The 12892-nt window shown below is 40.0% G+C and overlaps 1 protein-coding gene across 1 annotated transcript in view; it reads right to left on the bottom strand.

Moving 5' to 3' along the window:
* LOC149255556 (alpha/beta-Hydrolases superfamily protein) overlaps nt 1-12892 on the bottom strand; it is a 618887-nt gene that overhangs the window by 170473 nt on the left and 435522 nt on the right. The window contains exon 7 of the mRNA XM_089455075.1: nt 2050-2257. Within this exon, the coding sequence (XP_089311201.1) occupies nt 2050-2257 (208 nt within the window). The remainder of the gene's footprint in view (nt 1-2049; nt 2258-12892) is intronic.

Below are 12892 nucleotides of genomic sequence, written 5' to 3'. Positions count from 1 at the left end.
TCACCTTAACCTCACTCTAACCTCACCCTAACCCACCCCCTTAATGCTAAGTTAACATAACTTAAAAAAAAAAAAATTAAAAAAAGTGTCTTTTTCCCTTGCGCGCGGCCTGCTTGCCCGAAGCGTACGGAAGCGTGCGCTTCCTCCTCCGAAGCGCCGCGCTTCTGAGGCCCGAAGCGCCATACGAAGCGCACTTTGGAGGCATGGAAGTGGCGCTTCCGTCCAACGCTTCAAAAATTCCAGGAAGCGGCTAAAAAGCCGAAGCGCCGCTTCCGACGAAGCTTCCTAGGTGCTTCCGTACGGGACGCGCTTCGGGGCTTGGAACCGCGGGGGGGGGGCGCTTCGTGCAACACTGGTTTGGAGCCATTTCAGCAGTTGGATCAGTGAGATTTCACTTGGGATTTGCCTAGCTTCCATAAAAGGCCCAGGTTCTATCATTCCTTGCCATTTATGCACTCAAATTTCTATATTAATAAAATGGCTCAGTTTCTTGTGTATTTTGATGTGCATGCTTGGAATTTGTTCCCCTGTTGTTGCTTCCTTTTTCATGTCTCTGTTATTAGCTATAAATTTCAATTTGGTATATTACATACTCCATCAAGACCATTCTCACTGAATTAGCCCTTAAAGACTCCATTCTCCCATTTAGGACAAGGCACTAGTCATTTACAGTGTTCTTCTTTCTTATTTCATATATACCTAGGGTTAGGGCTTGGGTTTTACATGAAAATTGCTAAAAAGTAAATTTATATTGATATTTTATGGTTCTTAAAGTAGGAAATGCATCAATACAATATAATAGAAAAATCTGGCATTGTTGCATGTTAAACCCTCCTCTTTAGGTATGATGTCATTAGTTATTTGCTGTTTATGCATGATTGTAGCCATAAAATTCTAATAAAAACCCTAGATCTTTGGTATTTATTTAAGGGTCTTGCCTCCTCCATTGATCAATCATTAACAAACCTTTTCTTTAGGATGTTATATGACATCACATGCACTATCATTGAAAACCAACGAAACCCTAACTCATAACAACCCTCTAATTGGTTTAGTAATAGAGGACATGAACTTTGGCATAGAATACTTAGGCATTCTAGGCTCTTCTGGTACTGTATCCCATCTTATAGGCCTCATATCAATCACATTGAGCCATTTACATTGAAAATACCATTAGGTGAGCCTTTAGGGAAGGCTCCCTTGTGGTCAAACACTACTAAAGAGCAAGAGAAAGGTTGTTGAGGTGACAGTGGAAACTGTTTCTCCTGCTGGTTCTACCTAGTGGGGCTTTGCACTACCACTGCTACATTTTGGGGCAACAGGTCCATGATGGCGACAATAAATAATTTCTTTATAAAAAAGTTCTAATTTTCATTTATAAACATGAAATACAAGAACAATGGTACATAGTGGATCAAAGCTTATCTCAATGTATTTGAAATTTTTAATGACAAGTATGGACTCTTTCACTAGTGGGTAAGGTTCAATTCCTAAGGAATTTATTCCTGGAAACATGAGGTCACCTTGAGGTAGTGGTCTAGTGGCAACTTGGAGCAGTCATGATGACAATGACCCAAGTTCAAATCACGGTTTCTATAATGTTATCAAGGTACCAATAAACCCTATTTTTCACTTAATGTGTGCGGTTAGATCAAACTTATTTCCAAGTTTACCATCCTCATTCATAAAAAAATGGGACTCCCATTTTTTTGATAAAACTATCATACTAAAATAAACCATCAAGAAATGGAAAAAAATATTACATAATGACAAAAGTCATTATGTAAATTGATATGTGACTTTTCACCATGACACTTCATTAGTTTCCCGAGATTAGAAAGAAATGACTTAAAACAACTCTAAACAATTTGACAACAAAATTTCTTGTGACTAAATATCACCAGTATTTTTGCATGACAACTAGTTCCAATTACATATATTTAGTGAACTTCATTAACAAAAAAAGGTTACCTTTCCATAGCAATAAACAAAGCCACCTTCAATTAGAAAACATGATCATTAAAGAAAAATTGGGAAACAACTTGTCACCTGCTTGTATCCTTGACCAACGAATAGAGCACGTAGTGCTGGTGTAGCTGACTCATTCATCGATTCTTCATACATAGTATTATCAATGCCCTCTATATCTTCTTGGTTAGCAACGACCATAAGATTACCATTGGCACCTGCAATAGATTCCATTTTACTAGTAGAACCTTTAATTGTGCTTTTGAATAGACGTTCCCCTTTTAGATACCTGAAAAAGCAGAGTTAATTACAAACCTTTACATTAAATTTGTCATAAAACATGTGCTTTTAATTTGAACATCCTATATCATCGATTGATACATTTGAAGCAACTCGTGCTTTAAAATCTTCAATGATTTACCTTTAAAAAACCGCTTTCTGAAAATTATCCATAACACTTCGTCACACTTCTAAATATGATTATTTGTCATCTTGCATTAGGCTTAAAGATAGTAACCTTACATTAGAAGAGTCACTATATAGTCCATGTCATTGATTGATACATTTGAAGCTACTCCTACTTTAAAATCTTCAATGATTTAACTTAAAAAGGCATTTTCTAAAAATTATCCATCACACTTTGTTGCACTTCGAAATATGATTATTTTTCATCATACATTAGGCTTAAAAATAGTGACATTACATTAAAAGCATCATGGGATAGCTGCTATGGCATCCAATATGGCGTCCTCTTCCAAATACATTAGTATTGTGTTACAACCAAAATCTAGCACCCTTAATGTGTGAAAGCCCCGAGTGCAAGGTGTTAATTTCTGTAACTAAGGCTATCCACTGTAACCATAGTAGCACTTCCTTTTTCTTTAGGTTGGTTTCTCTCCAATTCAAGGGGACGTCCCTATAAAAGGTCCAAGTCCAATGGGTTTGTTTGGAATCTTGTCGAGTATTTTTCTATTTGAGGTATAAGTGAAGGTTTCAAATTAAGTTACAAGCCTTGTTATGGCTTTTTGATTCAGGTTTATTAGATTTGCTTCAAATACGACTTTTAAAGATGTTGTACTGAAGATTTGTTTCAGATTTGCACATGAATTTAAGGAATTGAGCAAATAAAGTGATATAAAATGGAAAGAGAATGTCCATAAAAAATTTAAAATAAGTTACAGCAATAAGAAATGATGCAAATTACAAAAATTTCCTACTGCAAAATTTAAATATAAATTCCAAAATTAACTCAATATATAGGCTGAAGTTTTATTCTAAGATGCAATTTTCAAACCATGAACAATTCTGGAAATCAAATTTTCTACAATTTAATTGCTAGAAACAGCAATTAAATGAAATTAGAAAATAAATTGCGATTTCCAAAATGTAGAATTCAAATTTGCCTAATTATAGTGCAAGGAAGTGACCACCTAAGCAAAGTGTAAGTGCTGAAATTAAACTTTTGAAGGTAAAAGAATAATGGAATTGATGAAAATGTAATTAGAAATCTAAGATTGAATTTGCAGAAAACTAACATGCAATGACAACCTACTTTATAATAAAAGATGGGAGATCCTAGGTCAACGAGATAGTTAGAAATTCAAACTTCTGAACTAACTTAAGTGCTGGAAATATACTAGACTTAAGATAGAAATCCAAAGAAAGAAATTCTAGCAAATTTTGATAATCTAGTCTAGTTTAAAATCAAAATTGAAATTCCTAGACTAAATTATGGCGTATCTCTACTGCTAACAGCTTCGCCATAAGAAGATCTTGCTCATTTCCCCACAAAGACATGAGCTGAGTGCTTCCTGTTACCCACCATTTTGTGGGTGATATCCTTAGGAGAATTTTTTTTTTCACGAAGATGGTCCTTAGTCGGCAACCAGCAGCCCCTTGCAGCCACTAGCTAGCTCATTGTGCCATTTCTCCACCACCTGAGCCAGCCATGTGGTCCCTCGCCCATCTGCCATGATCGTATGTTTGAAGGTGGGCCTCCCGAACCTAAAGGTATGCCTTGTCATTTGGTAATTGAATATGATAGTTTTCTTATCATGGACACTTCTGGGGATGGATTAATGGGGGGATTCGGCGAAAAGAATGGGCTAGGTCTGTGATTTTGTCCCCTAGACCCCTTTTGGATATTAACCTTGGATTATAGTCCCATGAGATCTCTTTTACTAACCATTTAACTTTAGGGATGGTATTTCATGAGAAACCCTTATTTTGGTTGGTTGCATGGTCCCGCTCCCTTATCCGCAAATATCGCCCCCTTTCCACTCATTATAACCCCATTCATCATTTCTCCCACCTGGGTCCACATTCCTTCACTGGGTCCACATAGGGTTAGCTCACCCCTTCCCCTTGCCCACACCTTGGGTGAGGCTGGGATGACGCCCCAGAGGTTGATGCAGCTAAAAAGAAAGATAAAGGCATATTTCGCCACATTCAATAGGAAAATATACCATAAAATGCAAAAGATGGCCAAGACAAACACATTTAGCATGTGGGAAAAAGCCAATACGTGAGCTCTACCCTATCATCATGGCCATCACCCTGGTTCCTACAGGTTCTATTAGCCTCCTTCATCATATAGGAACCCATAATTTTCCCAACCCATGGTGGGCAATGAACCACCCTATCTTAAAATAGGGTATTCACAATTATATCTTATACATCATTCTCTTACCTCTTGAGCCCCGAGCAGTTAATTAAAGAAAATTATAAAAAGGCAAAAGGCATATAAAGAAGGGTGGAAAAATCAAGGCCGAGGCATCTCATGTGTTGGAATTTCTAAGTCTAACCTGTTAGAAACTCTTCATGAACTTTCTGATTTATTCCTACCTACTTGTTCTGTTAATTAACAAATTATTTACCATGTAAATACTGTAAATAAATACAAGTGCATGCTCAACACATTATAGATCATCAACTAAAGGAAACAAAAACAAGCACACAAGTGACACCGTTGTTTTTGGACTAATGTCCTCGGAAAACCCAATGCGGGAAAACCAGTGTAGCTATATGAGGGTTTGATTTATTAAGCAGTTTCAGAATACAATCTGGGTGCCAAATCCGGCTCACCCAACAGAGAAAAATCTCGGCAGTAGTACCTCTCTACTCGGAAGCAGATATTCTGGCTAAAACCCCGGATAAACACTCTGGCAGCTCCACAGCTCCAATCTGCCCCACGAAACGCTAGCGTCAGCCTCTAGGGACTGCGTCAACCTCTCTCTGGCCCAACGTCACTCTGGCTTGGCCTGTGTTAGCCTCTGGAGGCACTACGTCAGTACTCTGGCCCTCCGCGTCACCCACACTGGCACTCTGAGGCACTACACAGCTCCTGGTTGGCTCTGCGTGAACCCTTGGCTGCTTCTATGTCCCTCTCTCCGACCATTGTGCTGATCCTCCCGGTGCTATCTCTACCTCTCCGCTTCTGTATTCATTGCCCTCAACTGCAACTTTGATCACTCTCTCAACTTTCTCAGCAAACCCAGCCCTAGAAAGTTGAAATCTTGATCTCTCGGTGTATTCTCAAAGTGACCCTCAAGCCTCCTCTTATACTTTTCTCGTTGACAAATCAACGGTTGAGATTAAATCCCTAATAAACGGCTAAGATTAGATCTGGCTTGATCCATGACTTTTGAACCATTCTAACATAGTTTTATATTAATCCACATTAATATTTTATTTTCCCTAAGTTTAGACTTAGGGACTCCATTAAAAATATTAATTATTTTAATATCTCCCAAAATGTTTAGAATTTGCCCAAACCATTTCTGGGTATTGGAGATCTCATGTGCCTTAGCCTTTCCACCAATTTTCGTGGCTAGAGCACATCCGATGCTAGCCCAAATCAACATCACGTACCACAATTGATCCCTCCTATACATTATAAACCCAAGTGTGGGCTTCCCTTGTATTAGCTACCCTTGTACCCCAGCGTGTGGCCCAGAGCTGCCCCTTCTCATCCCCTACTTCATTCACCTATCTGTCACATGGCACCACCTTTTGAAGGACATACCTTGAACATATTATCCCCTTTAGAAGTAGAAACCACCTAATAATATACTTGGTTAACACCATTTGGAGTTAAGGAGACATTGGCACATCCCGAATCCCATTATGGAACAGCGGGCCATTATGAAGTCTCCACCTGTGGTCCATGGTTGGTAAGCTCATTTACTCGATTTCTCTAAATACTTGTTGTATTAGAAGGCTAGGGGATGCATTGAATCTTATTCAGGGTTGCAGATGGTCTCCATCTTGGGTTTGGTCTCCCTATACGGGTTCCTAATCCTCCATAGGGCGACATTGGCGCATGTAGTGTGTGTGTCAAGAGGCATGGACCTCCACAACAATAGAAAACATTCAATGGATCCCCGAGGATGGTCAGAGATGCTCAAGATACTCTTAATGGATGAGGACGATGCACTTGGTTCACCTTTGCCCAACCGACCCCACAGATGTACCATGCACTTGGCAGTTGACCCAGGACTTGTAGGACGATGTGGCATCCCCTACACCCACCATCAAAGCCCTTGCAGAAGATCTACAAACATCTTTGACTCATTTGGAGATCCATGAGGTTATTATTGTGCCCCCACACCCATTGGGAGCACCACCAGTTTATTGTTTAGAGAACAAGGGGCCAACCCCTTGTCCATCACTTTTGAGGGTTCTACTCTTCATTATGGCACCCATGGACCTCATCAAGCCTCTTAGAGGGCCCTACGACATGCATAGATTATTATTTGACCTCTTGAGAAGCTTATTCTTTCATTTGTGAGCTAGTCTAGTGGGCTTGTCACCAAAAGTTAGATTATTAGCACAATATTATATTTTTGGAACTTATGTAGGCCAAGGAGACTAATTCGAACTCCTCATTAGTGTATAGATACAAGTGAGATGGATTCATTTGCTCATGAACACTTTGGATTGGATCTCGTCTCTCTCTTGAGAATTTCACACTTTTCCTTACTAGATGAATTGGAGCTTTATGGATGAATTTTGATGTGTGGATTTGGTCTATCTTATCTTGGAGCTTCTCTCTTGTCAAATTGTGGATGGTTGGATATATTCTATTACATGTAAGTACATGCTTTTAATGTTCTTTTTTTTTTACTTTGTCATATACATTGGACTAGGATTTTCGCTATTCTTAAGGCTAATTGTTGCATGCATTTACTGTTTAAATTGTGGAATTTTGTCTCTATTATAGCGTCTCTCAATGTATGGGCCATGTAATGTGAACGAAATATCCTAGGGATAATTCTATCAATGAATTGATCTTGATAAGCCATAACCTTTTGCACATCGAAGTATAAACATTGCCAGGATTGCTTCTCTTTGAACTAGAAGGCTAGCGAAGTAGTCTTGAGGCCTCCTTGACCAAGAACCAAAGGTCCTCACTCATATTCATCATAGACTCTATTCTCCCAAGACTAAGGCACTGATCTACCAAAAGGTGGTCACCTTAAACCAACTTCTTTCACCTTTTCCTGGGTCTAGCCAAGTTGGGTCACCTAGGGCATCATTTTCCCGATGAACTAGCCCTCCAAAAAGTTTGATCTCCTAGCCCCTCCTGCGTTGGTGTTTCCTCAATACCTCCTCCAAATTTGAGGCCATTCTGACAGTGGAGTTGTGAGAAAAGCCAAGCCCTAGCTCTGAGATCAAACTTTTCCCTAGCATCCCCAAAGGCTAGTACCTTATTGGATCAATTCAACACCTTTAAGTGAATATTCTTTCTTTGATCCTTTCCCCTACCTTGTCTAGGCTAAGGACACCATTGGTTGCTAAACTCCTTCCTCTTGACCTAGACCGAGTCCACTTGGTCCGTGTGGTCCTGTTCCTTTGAAAGACAATTCTTCAAGAACCATCCGGGATACCAATTTCAACAAGGATTTTAGGGATTGGGAAACTCCTTCACAAGTCATATCCCAGAAACCTAACCCTCAAATCCAACCTTCCTTTTTCTAGAAGACATTGTACCTTTACTTAGAAAGCAAGCAAGCTCCATCTTTTGAACTCTTCTGGGAAAGGGATTATTTGGGTCACTTCACATCCATTCATTGATTTATGCTTCATTGGTGACTCCATAATTATCGAGTCTCCTCCCATCGGTGAAAGTCCGTAAATAGAAAGGAGCCTTAGTTAAGGTGACAGTGGGCTAAGTCTCCATTTGTTGCCCTTGGTCTAGCATTTTCCCTTTAGGTCCCCTTGCTAGTTTGAGCGGTAACATTTTGGCGCTGTTGCCGGGGACATGAAACGTGTTCTTTGTTCTTCATACGACATATTGACATATCATTATTGGCAACTCCATTGGAAGAATGAAGCCCTAGTTCTTCATTGAACTTTAAGGTCGATGCTTGTAGGGTGAAGCAAGAATTTTTCTAGGCATCTTTAATTTCACCTTGGCGACTCCTACATATTTTTTATGTATACCTCAAATAGGTTTTCTTTCTTCAATAAATTCCCCGCTTTGGACATCGCTAGCATCCCTAGGCGTCCTATTCATGTTGCAGGAAGGATGGTATGTGGGGTGCCCATGTTTGATGGTGATCCACTCTCCACAATTGACCACGTAGAAATATTTAATTCACATGCTTCAAGACAGAAGGTTGTCCATCAAGATGTCCTTACGTTATTGTTCATGGGATCTCTTGGTGGTCATAACTCATGGCTGCATGATCATGAACCTAGGAGCGTCTCATCTATTGAGGATTTCGTTGATGGCTTTCTTAGTCATTTTCAAGTATACCCTGCATTAAGCATCCAAGAGGAAGCCTTCATCGAGCATCATCAAGACATTGAGGATCTAAGTAATGAGCAGGAAGACGAGTCATCGTTGGATCCAAATGATAAGGAGGATTTTGAAAACACACGTTTTTGGAAGAATGAAACTATGGAAGGTGAAGTTGAGACTAACCTTACCTTTCTCGAGGATATTACTTCTAATGATTCTCCTTTTAAGAACCTGAGGAAGCTCACCCCATTAACCCCTTGAAAGATGAAATTGAAGATTATTTCCACATTGAAAGGGAGAAATGGGAAATTGTTGGTCCTCAATTTGATTGTACTCCCATTTATGACACCGACAAGGAGGATGAGGATGTGATTTGTCTTCCCTTCCCCTCGGGCACTATTTCTCATTACATACCCATTGATACCCTTCGGAAGGAGAATCTTCATTTTCCTTTGCATAAAGAAGGGCAGTTGGAAGTGATCAAGTTTCCTTTTAAGAGAGACCCAATCTTCGATACTAAGGAAACTGATAAGGCTCCCACTTCTCATAAGGATGATTCTATGTTCAAATGACTTGAGCCTTTAGATTATGATTTTGGGAAAGAAAAACCTATTGAATACAATACTTCTTCCTCCCTTTTTCCTGGTCGTCATCTTGAGTCTTCATCAAGTGATTCCCTCACCCCTGGTCATATGATCTCAAGTAACTCTAAACCCTTCCTCCCTCTCGAGTATAGTGTCAAGTAAGAGCCCTTCGTTGATTATACTTTTCCTCCTTGGACACACCCTCAGGGTTTTAATCACTCCTTGGTCACCCCTTTCCATTGTGATCATCATGTGCAACCTACTTGTGTTTCTCCACCTCGTCGACTCCCTTTCCTACTAATCATAATCTAATAAAGGCCATGAGCCATGACATAAATAATAAAGACAATGGTGGAAGTGATATGCCAGAGGTTTCCATCCATCAAATGTTTATGAGCTCGGTTGTTGACATCTCTATATTTTTGTTGCAAGAAAGAATCTCATGGACTAGATTACATCCTTTTATTGCCTCTCCTCACATAATCATCCATGTGTGGGCATCTTATTTTCCTACCTCCCGCTCACAGTATCCTCCATGTGTTTGGGTTTGCATTTGCTTTGGGATTTGTTGCATGAGTAATAATATAGGCAGGCATATTTATATTGATTTGATGATATGTTGGTTGCATTGGCTTTATGATTACACTTAATAGTAGCTTCATCATATGCATCTTAGGGTAGGATGCATTGCATGCTCATTTTCGCATTAGAACTACTGTCATATGATATTTCTCATGGTAGATAGATGTATATTTGCATATTTTGTTTTTTGTTGATTTTATGGCCTAACGTTTAGCATGTGCGCTCATGAGACGCCACCAAATCATGTTGCCCCGTGTTTTTCATCTATTATATGTGCAAGTGATAGGTTTGCTATAACCAAGAGATTTCTGGAGTTCTCATGACCTCCGATTCGAGTAGCTTCATCCACTTCGAGAGAGACCACATCCTAGTTGGAGCCAGATGTTACCCACCATTTTGTGTGTGATATCCTTAGGAGAATTTTTTTTTCTCCAAGATGGTCTTCAACCGGCAGCGAACAACCCCTTGCAACCACCAACTAACTCATTGTGCCATTTCTCTGCCACCTCATCCAGCCATGTGGTCCCTCACCCATCTTCTATGATCGTATGTTTGAAGGTGGGCCTCCTGAACCTAAAGGTATGCTTGTCATTTGGTAATTGAGTATTGTAGTTTTCTTATCATTAACACTTCTGGGCATAGATTAATGGGGGGATTCGACGGAAAGAATGGGCTAGGTCTGTGCTCTTGTCGCCTATACCCCTTTTGGATATTAACCTTGGATTCTAGTCCTATGGGATCTCTTTCACTGACCATTTTGCTTTAGGAATGGTATTTCACAAGAAACCCTGATTTTGGTTGCATGGTCCCGCTCCCTTATCTACACATATCGCCCCCTTTCCACTCATTATTACCCCATTCATCATTTCTCCCACCTGGGTCCACATTCCTCCATTGTTTCCACATAGGGTTAGCTCACCCCTTCCCCTTGCCCACCCCTTGGGTTAGGTTTGGGATGATGCCCCAGAGGTTGATGTAGCTAAAAAGAAATATAAAAGTATATTTGGCCACATTCAACAGGAAAATGTACCACAAAATGCAAAAGATGGTCGAGACAAACACATTTAGCACGTGGGAAAAAGCCAATACATGAGCTCTACCCCATCATCATGGCTATCACCCTGGTTATTGTTACCGCTCAAACTAGCAGAGGACCTGAGGGGTGGATCCATAAAGGGAAAATGCTAGGCCAAGGGCAACAAATGGAGACTTAGCCCACTATCACCTTAGCTAAGGATCCCTTCTATTTACGGACTTTAACGGATGGGAGGAGACCCGGTATGTATGGAGTCACCAATGAAGGATAAGTCAATGGATATGAGTGACCCAAATGAACCCTTTCCCAGAAGAGTTTGAAGGATGGAACTTGCTTGCTTTCTAAGCAAGGTGCTATGTATTCTAGGGAAAGGAAGAGAGAATTTTGAGGGTTATGTTTATGGGATGAGGTTTGTAAAAGAGTTCCCCAATCCCTAAAGTCCTTGTTAGAATTAGTATCCTGGATGGTTCTTGAAGAATGATCTTTCAAAGGAGCAAGACCACATGGGACCAAGTGGGCCCGGTCTACGATTTAAGGAAAGTATGTAGAAACCAATGATATTATTACCCTAGACAAGGTGGGGGAAAGGATCAAAGAAAGAATTTCACTTGAAGATATTGTTTTGACCCTATGAGGTACTAGACTTGAGGATGTCAGTGCAAGTTTTGATCCCGAAGCTAGGGCTTGGCTTTTCTCCCAACTCCATCATCAAAATGGCTTCAAAATTGGAGGAGAGCTAGAGGAAATGCCAACGCAGAAGACCCTAGAAGATCAAACTTTTTTGATGGTTAACTTGCCAGGAAATTGATGCCCTAGGTAACCCAACTTGGTTAGACCTGGTGGGAGGTGAAAGAATATGAGTTTTAGTGACCACCCTTGGTAGACCAATGCCTAAATATTTGGGAGAATAGAGTATGATGAATATGAGTAGGATTTCTTGGTTCCCAATCAAGGAGGTCTCAATATCACTTTGCTTGCCTTCTTGGTCAAGAAGAAGCAACCTTGCAACTTTTATACTTCGATGTGAAAAAGGAATGGCTTATCAAGGTAAAATTATTTGATAGAATTACCCCTAGGAAATTTCGCTCATATTAAATGGACCATACATTGAGAGAAGCTATAAGAGAGACAAATTCTACAAATTTAAGCAGTAAATGCATGAAGCAATTAGCCCTAAAACAACGAAAATCCCATTCCAACATATATGACAAAGTAAACAAGAATAACATTAAAAGGCATGTACTTACATGTAACAGAGTATATCCAACCATTCACAATTGACAAGAGAGAAGCTCCAAGAAAAGATAGACCAATATCCACACATCAAAATTCATCCATAAAGCTCCAATTCATCCTTCAGCAAAAAAAGTGCAAAAATATCAAGAGAGATAAGAGATCCAAACCAAAGTGATAATGAGTGAATGAGCTCATCTCACTTGTATTTATACACAACTTAGGAGTTCAAATTAGCCTCCTTAGCCTACATAAGCCCCAAAAATAAAATAATGTTCTAATAATTCAACCTTTGGTGACAAGCCCACTAAACTAACTCATAAATGAAAAAGTAAGCCTCTCAAAAGGTCAAATAATAATCTATGCATGTCGTAGGGCCCTCTAAGAGGCCTAATGAGGTCCATAGGTGCCATAATGAAGAATATGACCCTCAAAAGCAGTGGACAAGGGGTTGGCCCCTTGTAGTAACTTGTGGTGCTCCAAATGACATGTGGGGGCACACAAGTGTCCTCATGGGTCTCCAAACAAATCGAAGATGCCTGTAGGTCGCCTGCAAGGGCTAAGATGATCGTGTAGGTGGTGCCACATCATCATGCAAGTCCTGGATGATTTGCTAAGTGTATGGTGTAGATCTGGGGCTAGTTGGGCATGATGGATCAGGTGCATCTTCCTTGTCCAATAAGTGAACCACGAGCAATCTCTGAATGGTTGTGGGGATCCATGGAGTGAAAACTGTTGATTTTT

The sequence above is a fragment of the Pinus tabuliformis genome, chromosome 7, assembly GCF_031772625.1.
Source record: "Pinus tabuliformis cultivar Carrire ecotype Pingquan chromosome 7, CPIR1, whole genome shotgun sequence".
NCBI classification, from domain to species: domain Eukaryota; kingdom Viridiplantae; phylum Streptophyta; class Pinopsida; order Pinales; family Pinaceae; genus Pinus; species Pinus tabuliformis.
The sequence above is the reverse complement of the archived record's forward strand: the minus strand, read 5'-3'. Positions and strand labels throughout refer to the sequence as shown.